This window comes from Tenrec ecaudatus, chromosome 2 (assembly GCF_050624435.1).
Source record: "Tenrec ecaudatus isolate mTenEca1 chromosome 2, mTenEca1.hap1, whole genome shotgun sequence".
Lineage (NCBI taxonomy): Eukaryota > Metazoa > Chordata > Mammalia > Afrosoricida > Tenrecidae > Tenrec > Tenrec ecaudatus.
Genome location: NC_134531.1, coordinates 225162847 through 225182524, shown reverse-complemented (window position 1 = coordinate 225182524; position 19678 = coordinate 225162847). Strand labels below are relative to the sequence as shown.

The window sequence follows — 19678 nt, the reverse complement described above, 5'->3', positions numbered from 1 at the left end:
TTACTCTGTCAAAGTCTTGGTTGACCATAGTTAAATGTAAAAATACATAAGTAAATGTAAATTAAAATCAAAAGACTATCACTTAGGTACCAGACATTTTTGTAATCCAAAAACTGCAAGGTATTTCTAAAAAGAAAGCCTTGAAAATTCTTGAGCTGAGACCCAGTTCTTTCAACAGAAATGATCCGAATGAAATAATGAGGCGTACTTGTAATTCAGATTACTAAGGGAAAAAGACGACAAGAAAGGAAAGAAAAAGGGACAAGACACAATAGCGCAAATGCCATTGTCAGAGATTATGTCACAGACTCAGAGGCAAGCCACTAAAAGTGAATTGGTGTCTAAGAAATGCCAACATATTTTTAGAATAAACTATATTTACATGCTCAGGAGTTTTACAGAATACCCAAAGAAAACCCTGCCTGGCAAGCGTTAGAGCGTTTTATCTAATATAATGTCCTCCTGCTGCAATTTTAAGTGCTTTTCCTCAATCCTCCATGGAAATGAAAAACATAATCTAGTTTTCTGGTAAATAACAATAAAATATAGAACAAAAGTGTGGAGAAAATAATAAGAACAAAAGAAAACTTTCTTTTTGATAAAAAAGTTAATAGCATTTCATCACCACTTTTAAAAAAAATCAACCATGAGATTCAGTCCTCTTTACTTCCTTTGGGATAAGAATCAAAAGGACAGGGACTATATGTAAGCTTTATGGGCACATGAATCACCTGAAGATCTTGTTAGAGTGAAGTTTATTTCCATAGGGAGAAGGCCAAAGATTCAACATTTTGAAAAATCTTCCAGATGATGCTAATGTTTCCAGTCTGTAGACTTTATTCTAAATAAAAAGAGTTTAGGGTGTTGTTGGTTTTTTATTTTGTTTGTTTTATTTTGTTTTGTTTTGTTTGTTGGTTTGGGTTTTTTGTGTGTAAGGTTTTGCATAATTCTATTAATTCAGCAAATATTTATCAGGTGCCTGAGACACAAAGCACAGGAGCTATGAAATTGAATAAAACATGGTGCTCATCCACAAAAATTTTACAGTAAAATGTGGGACTCAGAGCTCTCAATCATTGAGAAAGTATAAAAGCAGGCCTGACAGCAATAATTGTAAACCATGGTGCTTCCTCATTGACATTTACAATTCCCAAAGACCAAACCAGATGGCTCACTTGAGGGAGTTAAAAACAAGGCCACTGCCATCACTTTCAAGAAGAGATTAAAAACATATGCACCCAGACGTTTTCTAGACATGAAGATGGCATGACTTCAACTTGCTTCTGATGAACACGTCATCAAGAAAGACAAAACACAAGAAAAAGACATTTTTTTTGTTAGAGAGTCAATGGAAACCCCCTTTGAGATAGAAATGATGTGATGGATTGACCCAAAAACTACACTTTGGGCTCATGCGTGAAGATGGCATTAAGGTCAGGCAATGTTTCATGTTGTTATGCATAGAATAATCACGAGTTAGACGCAATTTAATAGGAACTAATAATAACAAGATCAACATAAATACCACAAAAACTACTAAATAGAATCACTAATGACTACTGATTCATAAACGATTATAATTTTGACCTTGTTTCACCCCCAAAATTCTGTCCAGCTCCATCCAACCCAAGTCCCTAGGTGAGATGTTAGCTGGAGGCCCCTTCAGACTCAGGCACTAGAGGTATATGAAGCAAGAAGGTGAAGCAGGAAGCTGGGAAATCCAGGCCAGTTGGTGCAGACAGACACACATGGAATTCTGTTTCTGCAGGAACATGGCAGAGTACCGATAGCTCCCAGAGTCTGCAGGACACATGGGCTCCCAGCTAAATAAGCAGGAAGGACAGGAGCAATAGAAAGACCCATTTTCCACAGGATATGGAAGAAGAAGGCCACACCTCCAAGTGATATCATGAAGTTGTGACCTGATTGATAAATTGGACTCTATCCATATCTTCTTACAAGTGCACCAAATTGACAAAAAACATAACCATCACAACACCCAATGAGAGGGCTAGCCTCACCTTCTATAGTACCTTTGGCAAACAGCTTGATGGGCCCAAAAAGGCACCAGTCTAATCTCCAGGTTCTGTGACTGAGTCATGTGGCATGGCAAGGAAAGATTAAGGTTGCAAACAGAAATCACATGATAATCAGAAGACATAAAGACAGATGATACTGAGTAATCTGGGTGGATAAATTCTAATCACAAAGGTCTGTTTCAGTAGAAAATAGGGGCATTCCCGTAAGAGAAACCGATTTAAAGATTCTACACCACCGACTTTGTGGTGGAGGAAAAGGACACAGCCAAGGAATCTGGGAAATCTCTAGAGTCTACAAAATGTGAGGAAACATTCTCCTTTGGAGCCTTAAGAAAGAATACAGCCCTACCAACACCTTGATTTTAGCCCAGTAAACTCACTTTGGACCTCTGATTCCAGATGAGCACCCAATCCAGAAGATATCCTGCCTTCTTTCCAAAAAACAAACAAAACTCATTGTCAGTGAAAAGTTGGAGATGGAGGCACGGAACAAAGAGAATTTAGCCAGGAATGTGAAATTTAGAAATATTTTATTGAAGCAGGGAACTCCCAGGAGGGAAAGGGCCAGGTGCATCTTGAGCCCCTGGGTGGGTTCCATGACGCAACAAGTTAGGTCAGGGAAGTTGCACCTGGTACTGGGACAGCAGGACATATACAGGGTAGGAGCTTAAAGGCATGGGAGCTGGTAAGGGGAAGGGAGGTTCTTTGTACTGTGGTTGCACATTTTGGGCTAGGTGGCATCCTGTTAGTAAATCATGTTGTTCCTAGGAAACAATGCTAAGGAGAGGGGGGCTGTGTTTTGTCCGGGGAGGTGCTTTGAAGGCAGGTGCTTTGAAGTTCAGGTGTTTTGAAATTCAGCCAGGTCATTTGTCTTCTTGAGAAGCTGGTACAAGCGGCTGCCTTGGTCAGGACACAGCTCAAACATCCCAAACTCTTAATAATAGTGATGATGGGTAAGCGTTGGGATGTATCATTAACTGCTTCCTGCTGAGGTTGGATTACAGGGGGGTGGGGGATTAAAAGCTGGGAAGCCTGGGCCTGGCCAGTTGGTAGTAGACTGGAGGGGTGAAGCAAGAGCTGGTTGAAAGTCAGGTTGTAGATGGCTTTCATCAGTTCCTGCAGAAATTTAAATACGTGGGGAGCTAAAAGTAATAGTGCACAGATTATTATCAGAGACCCAATGAGGGGCATAATTCAGGCCATGACAGGACTTTGAAACCATGAGGAGGAGCTGATGGTGCTCCACTGATGTTTTCTGATTTTATCAGCCATGGTGCAGTGTCAGGGGAAGCCAGCCCCTAATACATCATTACGGGTCTGGTAGGCGCAATTGTACAGCGATAATAAGTAAAGATCATAGTAAAGTTATAGAGAGCATGAGAGATAGAAGAGAAATATTGAAATAAATGGAGTCAGACACAATTCATAGTAGCATGCTCACCTCAGCCCTACTTGGTGGTCCATGTGGAGGGAGGGAGTTTAATGCTAGCCCAGGTTTTTTATATTCTCTGGGGACATGCAAGCCCCTAATTACAGGTGAGGACCTACATCACAGGAAGGGGTTGTGCTATCGATAATACAGTAATGAGGGGGTGGCCTAGGGACATATATGCAATAGGAAGAGGAGGGTTTGGGGGTATACATGTAACAGGATGGGCGGATACTAGATTTAGGATGGCAGCTTAACCTTGACCTATTCCCTAGATCTCCATAGGAACCATTATCAGTAGAGTGTAAACCCTACCTTCTGGAACCAAATAGATGACTGCAGGCATCCATTGTCTTTAACAGCAGGGGGTGGGGCCCACTGCAGTCTAGCAACTGATCACCCTCAGGGAGGATGCCTATGAGCATCTGACCTCCCCCGATAGTGCAGAGTGCTTTAATGTTTTATTTAACTACTTCTGACTTATTGATATAGTGTACATACCCTTTTGTTAGCTGTTAACAGATTAATGCATGTTGGTTTTGAAGGATTACCTGTGCCAGGGATGTAAGTTGTTGCTGCAAGGAGGTGAGAGACTTCAAGGTGGAGTTTATGACTAGCTGGAGTTTTTTGTTAAAGTTTTGTGTTTGGAGTATGCTGTGCCTTAATGGGTGAGTATGCATACATGGGCATGCGGATGCATGAACATAAGTGAGCAATTTTGTACCAATCAGTGTGAGTGAGCACATGGGCGTGTGAGTGTGTGCAAGCATGTGTACAGAATGTGAATGAATTTTGTATGAATAGTGAATATGAGTGAGAATGTGAGTGTGAGAATGAGTTGTTGTAATGAATATAGGAGTAAAAATGAGCTGACGTATTAAGTTATATTATGTCTGCAAACTTTATGTAAAGCAAAGCCACTTTCATTCTGATTTGTGAAGTACCTGACTAGCTGTGTTTGGACATTGGGCAGTGACAAGGAGGAGATGGTGAAGTAGAGAAATGGAGTTGAGTTGGCAGTAAGGTTTCTGGCAATCATGTCGGCCTTATTGCCCTGTGTGACAAGAGAGTTATTAGTAACAGGCAGCATAGGGGTGTTATGGAGAATGAACAAACACAATGAGTTGACTAGTTAGGAGGCATTGGATGATAGGTTTCAAGCCTTTATGGTGAGTGAGGGAGATTAGAAATGGGACGAGAAGGGAAAGTGGAAGGGTTTTTGAGATGAATAAAAATGGGTTGGTAATGTTTCACAACAACTGGTCGGGAAGTGTCCCACACTTCTGGGTTTGTGTAGCATGGCAGCGGAGAAGAGGAGAGTGTGTGTGGCGGCTTGGTGGCAGAAAGTGAGAACAAAAAGGATGGGGGGGGGGCGCAAAAAGAAGTGGGTAGCAAAGTGTTCCATTGAAGACTAACTCCCAGGTTGGAAAGGAGATCCCTACCCAGTAATAGCACAGGGCATGCTGGCATTATTAGGATGGAATGAGAAAGGGGGAAGTTCCCTACATCTAGAAACAAAGATAGGGGTTATTAAGGGTTGTGAGGGCTTGCCATCTATACCCACAACCATGAGCTGGGAAGGAGACGTAGGGCCCAAGAAGGAAGGAAGAACAGAGAAGGCAGCTCCCATATCCACTAAAAAGAGACTGGTTTTCCCACCACCTTGACCTCCACTCTAGGCTCAGTGAGGATTACCGGGATCATTCATTCCGGGCATCTTCAATTGCTGTCAGTGGCCAGACCCAGCAATGCCAACAGCAGGTCGGGTTTTGAAGGACAGTCCATCCGCAGCTAGGTTCCGAGGGGCAGTCACGTCTCCATTGGCCCAGCTGACTGCACACAGGGCAAGACTTGCTGGGTGATTGGGGCTATGGGCAGCACTTAACTCAATGCCCTCCTGTCTACATTAAAGCAAGGCCTAGGCGGCAGATGCTTAGAGGCATGGTTAGGAGTGTTGTTTCGTGATGTCTTCACACCCCTTCCTCCAGCCGGCCTCAGAGCAGCAATCAAAGCCGGGGCCCAGCAGCAAGTCTGCTGGCATCCTTGGGGCTCATGCACTGCCTCAGTCCCTTCCTCTCAGGCATTAAAAACTTTAGATGCCAGGTTTATGAGGTCAAGCATGGGGGTCTGAGGGCAACCGTAAGCCTTTAAAGTTTGTTGGTGATATTTATATATATATATATATATTAATAGCTCACTGAGTTCCTCCCTAGCAGCTGCCTGAAGCCTTACGGGCCTGGTGACATCTGTGAAGTGGACCTGGTCTGCATGCTTCTGGGCAGTTGTAGAGACCCACTCCCACTTGTTAGGGGTAAGGGTAGAAGTGAAGACTGTATAAAGTTTATGCCAGGTTAAGTCATAGGGTTAGACAAGGTATCAGAACACCTTAATATAGATGGTAGGGTCCTGTGAGAAAATACCCAGCCACTTCTTACAAAGGCTGCGACTGAGGGACTTGGGAGCCTGTGGGTGTTGCTTCAGAGGAGGCTGAGTAGGGAGGGAGTCAGGAAGGAGAGAGAGAGAGAGATACTCTGTGGAGTCTGACAGTTTGGCTTCAGGGAGGGGACAGGTATAGGAGGCACAGTAGCCTCAGTCTTTGGGAGTGCCTGTGCTGGTAATTGAGCCAAAAGTACTTGTGCAGGTTGGCAAGAGATACAAAGAGAGGGACGGGAGCGGAGGAAGAAAAACAAAAGCCTGAATGTACTGGAATCAGACCATTTGAGGGTTTGGTGATAGAAGTTGTTGAGGTTGCAGAGAATATTGAAATTGAAAGTACCATTTTCTGGCCAGCGTGACCTGTTGTCCAATTTGTATTGTGTCCACATTTGGTTACAGAAAAAGACCCGATGCTTAGGGTGAATGACTGGAGTCAGGCCCGGTTCAGTGAACTTGGTCAGGAGGCATGCCAAGGGACTGTCCCCAGGAAGCTTTGATAGTGAGCTTTCCATGGTGTCTTAAACTGCAAGGGGTATGGTCAGAGGAGAAGGACCTCTCTAGGTCACCATCCGTCCCAATCAGTCAGGAGGTGGCCCAGAACCCTGAGAGGCATCCTGGTCAGAGTTAGGGGCCCAGTGGGAGAGTCCTGACTCCCCAGAACAGGAAGGCTCCCTGGCGCAGTCCTGTAGCTTTAACTTGCAGACAGGGACCTTGGGTCAGTGACAGTGAAAGACACCGCGGGAAGCTAGGGAAGCTGTGGGGGCCAGCTTTGTGGCCAGCTGAATGGAAGGTGATCAGAGGCTTTCTGTCAGGAGGGAGAAGATTTTAGATAAGGTCTGAGTGCAGGCACCGCAGAACTGCTATGGAGAAGGAAGAAGTAGATTTTAGAGTAAGTCTGAGAGCAGGCACCATAGAATAGCCAACACAAAGCACATAAACAGATAGAAGAAGCTCAGACTCATCCTTTGTGTTCCAGCCCAGCCAGAAGTTGCAGTGACTGCCAGGCCCAGTGCCAGCATCCCTGACAGCGGCAGGAATTCCAGGAAGCAACCACAGAGACAAAAGGCTGTAGACCACATGAGAGGGAAGATAGATACAGAGAAAAGGTGGACACGAGAAACTGGCCTTAACCTCGCACCCCTCATGGGGAAAAGCAGTTATTTCCAGCTCCTCTTGGTACTAGGGTGGCAGCATAAACCCTGCTCAGAGCCATACGAACCCAGTGTTCCTGTATGAGTTTGCTGGTCCTCGGTGTCCAGAAAGACAAATAAGACAAACGAGACAGAACGAACATGCACAGAAATACTGACCAGGAAGCGCTCAGGCAGGCGAGCTTCAGAGGTCCAGGAAAGCAGAGGATGGGGCTGAGTGCCTGCCAGAGGGAGGCCTGAGTGGCACGGAAGCCTCTCCTGCCGCTCGCAGTTGTTTCAGCACCAAGATGAGAGGTTGGAGACAGAGGCGCTCACAAGATAGAATTTAGCCAGGAATGTGAAGTTGAGAAACATTTTATTGAGACAGGGAAAGAACTCTCGGGAGAGAAGGGAGGGCAGGGAAAGGGATGAGGGCATCTTGAGGCCCCGGACGGATTCCATGACCCAACGAGTTAGATCAGGGAAGCCACACCTGGTACTGGGGCAGCGGGACAAAGGAGCTTAAAGGCATGTGAGCCATAAGGGGAAGGGAGGTCCTTTGTGCTGCAGTTGCAAATTTTGGGCCAGTGACATCTTGCTAGTAAATCATCTTGTTCTTAGGAAGCAATGCTAGGGAGAGGGGAGCTGTGTTCTGTCCTGGGAGGTAAGCTCTGTGAAATGCTGAAGGCAGGTGCTTTGAAGTCCAGGTGTTTTGAAATTCAGCCAGATGATTTGTCTTCTTGAGAAGGTGGTACAAGAAGCTGCTTTGGTCCAGACCCGGCCCAAACAGTCATCATGTTGATTCCTACTCAGAATGACTCTATAGGACAGGGTACAACTGCCCTTGTGGGTTTCTAAGACTGTAACTCTTTGTCAGAGTAGGAAGCATGTTATTTCTCCCACAGAGCTGCTACTGATTTTGAACTTCTGGCCTTACAGTTAGCAGCCTAATGTGAAAGCACCTGACTCCAAAGTTCCCTGTGCCTTCTTTAACCCTCTCCAAAATCATCTAATCCAAGTCCAAATTATAAAGGAAACCCCTCCTAACACCATCATACTGAGCCATTCTGCGTCTCTTCATGTTATGTATTCTCAACAGTTGCTAATAAAGCATTTCTAAAGAGCTTGGTTGCCTAATGGTTCTGCATTGGGATATCAAATGCAAGTTCAACAGTTCAAAATTGCCAGCCCTCTGAGGGAGAAGGATGGTGTTTTACTCCCATAGAGTTACAGTTGCAGGAACCCATTAGGGCAGTGCTACCCTGGCCTGTAGTGTCACTATGATTTAGCATCATTCCATGATAGTGCTTGGATTTGGGTTTTATAGGGTTTCTATAGATCAAAAGTGATTCAATAATGATAGGTTTCTAATGGGAAAGGGGTAATCTACCACCTGTCTATCAGATTGTCTTATTGTTGTGGCTTACCATGTTACGATGATGCTGGATCACCACTTATGGTCCACTACAGTGGTTTCTGTGTTGCTGTGATGCTGGAACCTATGTCAATGGTATTTCAAATGCCAGCAGAGTTACCCAAAATGAACAGCCTTTAGCAGTCTTTCAACAAGAAAAGACTATGAAGAAGGAATAGGCTGTCCAGTTCTGAAAAAATATTCACTAAAAATGTTATGGACCATATCAAAACATTGTCAGTGCTGAAAATCTCATGAAAAGAAGTAGAACATTGTCAGAGTTAGAAGCAGAAGATGAGCTCTTTAGGTCAGAAAGAACTAAAAATATGAATGAGGTAGAGCTGCCTTCTCAAAGTAGAATCAACAATAATGGTCGGATAAAGTCTGTGGAAGTAAAACCTTCAGGACTTTCATTGACTGGTGGGGAATAACTCAAAATTAGGGGGGAAAGCTACAAATATCTATTAATAACCAGAATTTTGAATATAGGAGGGATGAATATAGGAAAATTGGAAGTTGTAAAAATGAAATGGAATTCATAAATGTCAACATTCTAGATATTGGTGAACTAATGGGCTAATATTGATCCTTTTGGATGAGAAAACCATATCATTTATGGTGCTGGGAATGAAACAAGAGTAATGGCATTGTCATCAACATCAAAAAGGATATTTCAAGATTATCTTGAAGTACAAAGCTGTCTGTGATAGGATTATATCTACCCATATTTGAGGAAACCCAGTCAATACAACTACTATTCAAATTTATACACCGACAAACAAAGCTCATGATGAACAAGTTGAATAACTCTACCAATAATTTCAGTTGAAACTTGATCACACGTGCAATCAAAATGCATTACTGCTTATTGGAGATTGCAATGCAAAAGTTGGAAACAAAGAAGAAGGTATCAATATTGGAAAACGTCTTGGTGATAGAAACAAAACCATAGACGGCATGACAGAATTTTGCAAGACCAACCATCTGTTTGTAGCAAATACCTTTCTTTAGCAATACAGATGACTACTGTACACATGGACTTCTCCAGATGGAATATGCAGAAATAAAACTGACTACATCACGGTGAACGGAGGAAGGAGAAGTTCGATAGCTGTGGTTTAAACCAAGCCAGGGTCTGACTGTGGAACAGACCACCAATTGTTCATATGTTAGTTCAGGTTGATGCTGAATAAAATTAACATAAGACCTTGAGAGCAAAAATATGACCTTGCATCTACCCTACCTGAATCTGGAGAACATATAAAGATGTGATTTGCTGCACTGAATACTAATGGCAGAAACCTGATGAGCTGTAGGAAAACATCATCCATGAAGAAAGCAAAAGGTTATTAAAAGGATAGGAAAGAAAAGTTCAACCTGGAGGTCAGAAGAGACTCTTAAATGCACTCTTAATCACAGAGTAGATAAAACACAAGGAAGAAAGGATGAAGTCAAAGATCTGAACAGAAAATTTCAAAAGGCAGCTCAAGAGGACAAAGTAGAAATATAATGAAATGTGCAAAGACATCGAGTCAGAAATCCAAAATGGAAATATACACTCAGTATATCTAAAACAGAAAGAACTTGAGAAAAACTCAAGCCTGAGGTTGCAATCTTGAAAGATTCTGTGGGCTAAATACTTAATGATGCATGAAGTACCCAGTGAAGATGGGAAGAATGCACAGAGTCACTGCACTAAAAAGGACTAGCTGACATTCAAGAGGTAGCATACAAGCTAAAAGTGGTAGAGCTGAAGGAAGAAGTTCAAGCTACACTGAAAACCACAAACCAAAATAAGGCTCCAGGAATTGATGGAATACCCATTGAAATTTTTGAACAAGATAATTAAATATGGAAATCACTCACTTCTCCATGCCAGAAAATTTGGAAGACATCTACTTGGCCGAATGACAAGACGAAATTCACATTTTTACCTATTCCAAAGAAAGGTGACCCAACCGAATGCTCAAATTACAGGGGAAAATTAATATCACATGGAAGTAAAATTTTGTCGAAGATCACCCACCAACAATTGCAACAGTACTTTGGCAGAGAGCTGTCAGAGGTTCAGACTGCATTCAGAAGAGGACTTGGAACAATTAATGTCATTGCTGATAAATCTTGGCTTAAAGCAGAGAATACCAGAAAGATTTTTACTTGTGTTTTATTGATTATACTAAGGCATTAGACTGTGTGGACCATAAAAAACTATGGATATCCGTGAGAAGAATGGGAATGTTTAGATTTCACATGCATACGAGGCAATTGAAAATACTATGGCTTAAATTAGGCACACCTTAGTCCTCAAAGTTAAATCTGTGCTCTTCAACACATTAAATAGGTCTTGTTCAGCAAATTTTCCAATGCAATATGTTGTTTGATTTCCTGACTGTGGTTTATATGAGCATTAACTGTGGATCCAAGCATTTCAAATTCTTGACAATTTCAAAATTTTCCTTATCTCAATGTTTTCTATTGGTACAGATGTTTGTTTTCTTTACTGATGGTGGCAGTGTTTGGTTTTCCTCAGAAAGTGCTTCAAGTCCTCCTGGTTTTCAGCCGGTGGGACTGTGTCATCTATATATTGCAGGTAGTTAATAAACTACCTGAACTCTTTAGCCGTTGCTCTTCTTCATATCGTCCAGCTTCTTGGATTATTTGCTCATCATACTAATTGAGTAATTATAGGAATATGATACAATTCTGACGCACACCCTTCCTGATTTTAACCCACAGAACTCTGTTGCCATGCCTGAATTCTTGCTTCTTGGTCTGTGTACAGTTTCCACATGAGCACAGTAAAGTGTTCTGGAATTTCCATTCTTTTCAAAAGTATCCATAATTTGTGTGATTCACACTATCAAATGTCTTTGCTTACAGAGATAATAAAACACAAGTAAATATATTTCTCCTGCTCTCTACTTTCATCCAAAGTCCATCTGACTTCAGCAATGATATCCCTCATGCCACATCCTCTTCTGAACCCAGCTGGAATTTCTAGAAATTTACTCGTTCCTCTGTTTTGAATGAGCTTCGAGAATGTTTTACTTGCATGTAGTATTAATTGATATGGTTTGATCATTTCCACATTCTGTTTGGTCACCTTTCTTTGGAATGGGCACAAACCTAGATTTCTTCTAGTTATTTTCCATGGAGCTGTCTTCTAAATTTCTTAGCATAGACTAATGGATTTCCAGAACTTCATCAATTTGTTGAAACAATTGAATTGGTATTCCATCAATTCCTGGAGCCTGGTTTTTCACTAATAGCTTAGTGCATCTCTGATTTCTTCCTTAAATACCATCAGTTCTTGATCATATACTACCTTTTAAAGTGGTTGAACCTTGACTGGTTCTTTGTTGGTACAGTAAGTCTGCATGCTCCATCCCTCTTCTTTTAATGCTCCCTCGCTGATTCATTTTGTATCCAGTAGAGTGCTGAAAAAGACGAGCCTCGAAAATGGACAAACCCAAATTAAGTAATGTCCTATTAAAAAATAACTGGCCTGCATTATTCAAATGTGTCAAGATCAAGAAAAACAAGGTGGGGGGAAAGGCTGAAGAATGAATTAAGATTAAAGGTGACCTGGCCAGCCCCACTAAGAGACATGACACCCTCACTGACCCATATCCCTACAGAGGACAACATCAGAGACACGGTGTGGGAATAGCACACGATCTGATCCCGCCACACTGAGGCAAAAAATTAAGGGGGTGCAAAAGAACAGAGCAATGAACAGAGCGAAGAGGTCCCCAGGGAATGCTGAAGGTGGACTTTGGGGCCAGGGTGTGGTACCCCAACAGACTGGACTGGAAAACACTTCTAAAGGCCAACAAACAATCCTTGAACTAACTACAAGCTTTTTTTCCTTGTGTTTTGCTTTTATTTTTTTTTTGTCACTGGTTTGTTGTTGTTTTGTTGTATATTGTTGCTTGGTTTTTCTCTGTCTTGTTTTTGTTCATGTTATATCTCCGTGGGTCTGTCTAAATAAAATAGGCTGGGTGAACAATCTGGAGGAGCAAACAATGGGACTGACAGTTCTGGGGGAGCATAGGATAGGGGGAGGGGTTAAGATAGTGGTGTTAACAAACCTAGGAACAAGGGAACAACAAATAATCCAAATCAGTGGTTAGGAGAGTGTGGGAGGCCTGGTAGGGCATGATCAATTGCTGAAACCCAAATGAAGAATGAGCATGATAGTGGGACAGGAGGAAAGTCAAAGGAAATAGAGGAAAGAGCTGGGAGGCAATGAGCATTTATAGAGGTCTAGATAAAGGCATGTACATAAGCAAATATATTTATATATTAGGATGGTGAAATAGATCTATGTGCATATATTTATAGGTTTAGTATTAAGGTGGTGGAAGGACATTGGGCCTCCACTCAAGTACCCCCTCAATGCAAGAATACTTTCTTCTATTAAATTGGCATTCTATGATGCTCACCTTCCAGACACAACCACTGAAGACAAAGCAGGTGAATAAACAAATGTGGGAAGAAAGCTGATGGTGCCAGCTATCAAAAGATATAGCGTCTGGGGTTTTTACCTCCCTGATGGTAATCCCAAATGTTAACTGTGTATTAAAGTTTATCATACCTGGAATGTCTACTAGAGAGATCAAAATGAGTAATTTCTTAAAAATTACAGACCAGTGTTCACCATGTATTAAAGTTTATCATACCTGGAATGTCTACTAGAGAGATTAAAATGAGTAATTTCTTAAAAATTACAGACCTACAATATAAAACAACAAATTGTATGCAAAACGATGTACCGCTTTGGATACATAATTACTGACATAATTAGACCACCAGGGAGGTTAAAGGCTTGAGGGTAAACAAGTAGCCATGTAGCTCAGAAGCAACAGAGCCCACATGGAAGAAGCAAACCAGCCTGTGCAATCACCAGGTGCCGAAGGAATTAGTTATCAGACATTAAAGAACAAAAAATCATATCGTTGTGTGCTCACCTCCATGATATGATCGCTGAAGACAAATAGGTGCATAAGCATATGTGGCAAAGAAATCTGATGGTGCCCAGCTATCAAAAGCTATAACGTCTGGGGTCTTTAAGGCTTGAAGGTAAACAAGTGGCCCTCTAGGTCAGAAGCAACAAAGCTCACAGGGAGGAAGCACACCAGCCTGTGCGATCACAAGGTGTTGCAGGGATCAGGTATCGGGCATCATCAGAACAAAAAATCTTATCATAGTGAATGAGGGGCGGAGTGTGGAGTGGAAACCCAAAACCCATTTGTAGGTCACTGGACATCCCCTTACAGAAGGGTCTCAGGGAGGAGACAAGCCAGTCAGGGTGCAATGTAGCAATGAAGAAACATACAACTTTCCTCTAGTTCCTAAATGCTTCCTCTCCTCCCTCCCACCCCCACACACACTCCCACCACACACACACACACACACACACACACACACACACACACACACTAACATGATCCCAATTCTACCTTGCAAGTCTGGCTAAACCAGAGGATGTGCACTGGTACAGATAGGAACTGGAAACACAGGGAATTCAGGGCAGATGATCCCTTCAGGACCAGTGGTGTGAGTGGCAATACTGGAAGGGTAGAGGGAAAGGGGGAACTGATTATAAGGATCTACGTGTGACCTTCTCCGTGGGGGACAGACACCAAAAAGTGAGTGATGGCCTGACCAGATATCCCACTTTTGGCTGAACAGTCCAGATTTTTAACAAATTGTCCCGCATCCCATGGCATTTGAAAAAGTCCCGATTTTTTGAAAGAATGCACGGCAAGCTAGGGTAGACGGTTTTCAGCTGCCATGTGCCTATTTTGCCAGGATATAAGTTTTATCAATGGTGTCCCGCTTTACCAATGTTAAAATCTGGTCACCTTAAAGGTATGACAAAATGATTTATACATTATCAAGGGTTCACAAGGGATGGGGCAGCAGGGAGGGAGGGGAAAACTGAGGAACTAATGCCAGGGGCTTAAGTGGAGAGCAAATGTTTTGAGAATGATGAGGGCAATGAATGTACAGATGTGCTTTACACAATTGATGTGTGTATGGATTGTGATAAGAGTTGTATGAGCCCCTAAGAAAACGATTTAAAAATTTTTAATAAAAAAGATTAATTGTTACCAAGTGACATGCATAATACTATATTGGTCCCTGGACGAGGAGAAAAAGTTACTACAAAATGCATTATTGGACAATTGATTAAATTTGATAGGGACTGTGGAATAGACACTAGTATTACATCAATATTAAATTTCTTGATTTTCATAATTGTATCATACTTGTGCTGGTGGCATAATGGGTTATGCGTTAGGCTGCTCGCTGCAAATGTGCTTCACTGGAGAAAGACCAGGCTTTCTACTCCTGTAAAGTTTACATCATTAGAAATCCTAGGGAGCAGCTAAACTTGGCCCTATGAGGTTAAAATCTATCTGACTACACAGGTTCTTGTTGTAGTCCTTCTTCTTCTTCTCCTTCTTCTTCTTCTTCTTCACTTTGTTCTTAGGGTAAATGAGGGAAAAAAACTTCAATTAACTCTACAAGAGTTAAAGGTAAAACTATAGCACTGTACATACATGATAGGAAAAAGGGATTTAGCAATATATGGTTATTATTAAGTGCTATCAATTTGGTTCCAACTTAGAGCTACAGAAGAAAATGCTGCCTGACCAATCTTTCAACCACTGTGTCACTCCGTCTCCCTGAGGTTTTCCCTCCTTTTCGCTGACCTTTACCAAACAGGATGTCCTTATCCAGGGACTGGTCCCTCCTGCAAACATATCAAAAGTATGTGAGATGAAGGCTTGCCATTGTCACTCCTAAGGAATAGTATGGTTGTGTTTAGTAGAGATCAAGTATTTCCTATGCAGTATTTGACCACCCCTGGAGGCTCCCCCAGGCAAGTTAGCTCATGCACTGCCATGCTGTGCCATCCTCACAATTGTCCATGTGTTTAAACCCATTGTTGCAGCCACTGTGGCAATCCATCTTGTCAAGGGCCTTCCTCTTTTTTGCTGCCCCTCTATTTTATCAAACATGATGTCCTTCCCCAAAGACTGGCCTCTCCTGAAAACATGTCCAAACTACGTGAGATAAAGCCTTGCCATCCTTGTCTCTATGAAACATCCTGGCTGAACATTTTCCAAGGCAGATCTGTTTGTTCTTTTGCCGGTTTATGGTATTCACCAGCATCATACTTGAAATGCATTGAATTGTCTTATGGTCAGTGATAGCCCATTTAACTTACAGAAACTCTGTTTCTTTTCCCTATGGCACAGCCATATCTGCCTCAATACGTAACCCTTACTCAACTGCCGCTAATGTTCGTGCTTTCACGTACCCAAACTTCTCTTTTATATAAGTCTACAACAGGCTCATGTAAACAGGTGAAGAGGAGGGGCCATGAAAAGAAGGAGGGCCGTAATGAGAGGGCTGGAAACCGTGATGAGAACAAAGGGCTGAAACATCAGCACAATGGGGAGCATGGCACGGGACCGGCGGTGTTTCGTCTGCTCAACAGTGGGTCACTAGGAGCCAGAATGAACTCGTTGGCACCTAACAACCAGAAGCTTACCTTGTAGTTCTCTGGATGACTATGTCACATTAATTGGCCCAAAATATGAGTTTATTGATTGTATTTTTAATTTATTCACTAGAATATAGTTAACTTTTGAAGACGGGTTGTGTTTCATTCATTGCCATGAGACAATCCTTAGGTCAGTGTTTTGTGTTATAATGTACTGGATGAATGGATACTCAGAAGAAAGCAATCTGCTTCGTAGGTTGGTGGTCTCTAACTTACATGTGCACATAGCTCCCAAGTCCCTAGAACAAAGGTCAGAATAGTGCACATACACTTGAATTAACTTTATGTTGGATTATACATTTTGTGCCCCTGAGAAGGAAATTTAACACGTCAAATCAATGGACAATTTTTGAGAATCGTCTACGGGCACTCACATGAGAAAGATGAGGCAGTGTGCTTCCACAGAAATTTAAAACTTTTGAAACCTTATGAAGCAGTTCTACTCTGTCCCATAGGATCACCGCGAGTTGAAATTACTCCACAGTAGTAGTTTCGATTTTCTTTGAGGTAAGGACACAATAAACATTGGGTATCTAAGTGAATACATTTTTAAAATCATAAAGCATGTTTTCCTATGAAGCAAGGAGACCAGTAAAAGAATTTCTATGTACAGAACACATGTCATTTCAAGTACTTTGATGACAACGAACATGTCAAAGAATCAATGCTTCATTTTTAATAGCACATATACGTATAATCAGAGTTAAAGAACATGAGAAAAATAAAATTCACCTGTCGAACAGGGGAGGAGAGAAGACTACATGGTTTTAGCTGTTGTTTTTTTCCCCTTCGTGACAAAACCGTTGGGAACTCCTAAAGACAAACCCTTCATGTAGTTGCAATTCTTCCAGCAGAGGAGTATAAATACCACTAGAGCTGAGTTCTACAAAAACTGGCAAAATAGAAATAAGCCAACATGGAATTATGTTCCCATCTCTTAAAGGCGGAAGGCGCTGTGATGGGGTGGTGAGTGATCCCCCCCTGCCAACCTAATGGTTGTCAGGTTGAACCAACAGTTCCTCCCTGGGAGCAGATGAGGTGGCCTGCTTCTCGAAAAACAGACAACCTTGGAAACTCTGTGGGGCAGTTCTATTCTCTCCTGTAGGGGGGCTCTGAGTCAGAATCAAATTGACCACAAATGAGTCCGGTTATGAATTTGGAAGGAAAGGAGGATAAAATGCTCTCTCATTCATCAGCTAAGAAATGTTCCTGTTAATAATTAGCAGGGAGAAAAAGCAATTACAGTGCATTTGGATTAAATTTATTAAACATCACTCTAACTTGGCTGTACAGCTTGAGATAAAGAAAACAAAATGAGATTTTGAAAAGGGTTTGGTTGAAGTCAACCATCTCAGGTTGAAACTAGAAGATAAATTGACGGGCATAAAAAGAGTAAAGTAAATCATCAGAACAAAATTTGTTATGCTGAATGAAATAAGTTTATTAGGCGACTAACAGCAGAACCCCTTTGTACCCACCCACCCCACCCTGCACACCCCTCCAAATAGCCATAGGGTCAAGGAGAATTTAGCAACCCATGAGCAGAGCAACCTTGAGAAGCAAATGACTTGCTTTGTGGATAAAAGTCAAGAGGGTCAGGGAAATAAGTCTTTCTGTCCATTATCTGCAGAGTCCCAGTACAGCATTTGAGGCCTGTGTGATGTCATTTGGCAGCATCAAAGACCAGGACCATGGAAAGCAGTCAGCTGGAAGATGGGAGATGGAAGATGGATCTCTCTAGGGCGCCGGAGGCAGGAATGCAGTCATTGCTCTTCGGGTGGTTGTTCTGTGCAACTGGAATTAATCAAGGGTCCTGATGCCGTGGGTTCTTCAGTAGGTGCTGTAGCCGAAGCCAGAGCCTGAGCCCCAAGGCCTGCAGAAGCTGCCACCATAGCCGCAGCCCAGGTTGTTGATGTTGCTACCGCCAAAGCTGTAGCCCAAGGAGCCGTAGCCATTGCAGCCATAGCCATAGTTCAGGGGAGAGCCCAGGGGCACGACACAGTTCAAGGGGGTGGCTCTGAAGTTCCCGTGGAAGTTTGTCCCATAGCAAGGATAACCTGGGAAGTAGCTTCCACAGCAGAAGAAACGAGTCATGATGGCAGGTGTTGAAGAGGGTTTGGATAGATTGGAAAGATGAAGTTGTTCAAGTGTGAATGAAGGTCTCTTGCTGTATGGGGCTATTTATACCTGAAGTTGGTGGGCATGACACGCCTATCTGGATAGCGTCCTGCTCATTTGCATAAGCACCCCTATTATTTTTCTAATAAAATGTGCATAAAGGAATCCAGAGACTCGCTGCCTATGCATTTGTTGGCTTTGCTCTTTGTGGAGGAATGTGCCCTTTCTTCAAAGCCAATGGGCACCCTTGAAGCATAATTGAGCTCATCAGTGTCCCATGTCTTACACCCTGCTCTGATTGCATCACATGAGACTCTTGAAGTCCTCTGATTATAAACCCCTCCCTACTGGTAATGCTGGAACAAAAAATGCTTTGGCAAGAAAAAGGTAAACACTTGCGGTCAAGCCCATGCCATAGATTGAGGCCTTTTGACTCTTGGAGAATACCATACTAAAACACTCCATTGAAACGCTGCACTGCTGTTGCTAGGTGCTGTCAAGGTGGTCCCAGTACACAGTGATCCTGTGTACAATAGGGCAACACCCTGCCCTGTCAGAGGCTCTGCTCCCTCAGACTTCCCACCATTCACATCATTATGGCTGGTCTACCTGAGACGGTCCTCTGCCTCTGTCATACTTTGAATGCCTGCTGACCTAAGGGGCTTATCTCCTGGCACAACCTCTGACAATGTTCTGTTTCTTGTCATGAGGCTTTCAATACATGACAGTGTTTCCATTAGGTCCATAAGGTGTCCAGAAGGTTTGCCATGCCTAATTCCTCTGAATTGGACAGTTGATTGCTTCTTCGTAGTCTGTTCTTAGTCTAAAAGCATCGCTGACATCTGTTCACCTTGAGGGGCCCAGGTGGCATTTGAAATACTGGTGACATACCTTGCAGCATGGCAACACTTAACCTACCAGAGTACAACAAACTGGCAGACAAGTGATGGAAACTGGAACTCTATACCTTCTTCAAATTCATCATAGGGGTCACTCAATAATACTGCTGCACAAATCCATCAGGAAAAAATATCTTTAAGAGAAGCAGCAAAATTTTCAAATAGGACGGCTGTAGGTAACCTACTGGTAATTATCATGTACTTCCTTTATGAGCATCCTCCTTGTTAAAATGTATTTTTAGAAAGAATTCAATATTTACTTGTGACTCTCTTTGGAGACTGTTAAGATGTCTTCCTAAGGAGTTTCCACAAGGGCACCAAGTGGAATGATGCCAATTTCAAAGTCGTGTTAGATCTCGCTTGGCTCTTATTGCCTCCTAGTAAAGCGAGTCTGAAGGCAGGGATCCATTATGAACCACCAGTTATGTTTCAGACCACAACACTGAGGATTCCATTTTTTATTGTGTGGCTGGGTCTCATGACAAAGAAATACCAGCAAGATTTTTCACTCAGAAAATGAAGTTTATTCTTCTTGAAATGTTTCTGAGGTAGTCTTTTTCATCGATTAATGACAGGCCAGCAGCATCCTGGTGGTGTAGGAGTTAAGCGCTGGTCCACTAACTGGAACTCATAC

The 19678-nt window shown here is 42.5% G+C and overlaps 1 protein-coding gene across 1 annotated transcript; it reads right to left on the bottom strand.

The window, feature by feature from the left end:
- Positions 1-17857: 17857 nt before the first annotated feature.
- KRTAP7-1 (keratin associated protein 7-1) lies at positions 17858-18121 on the bottom strand. The gene has a single exon (XM_075543384.1). The coding sequence runs from the start codon at positions 18119-18121 to the stop codon at positions 17858-17860; it is 264 nt and encodes an 87-aa protein (XP_075399499.1).
- Positions 18122-19678: the final 1557 nt, after the last annotated feature.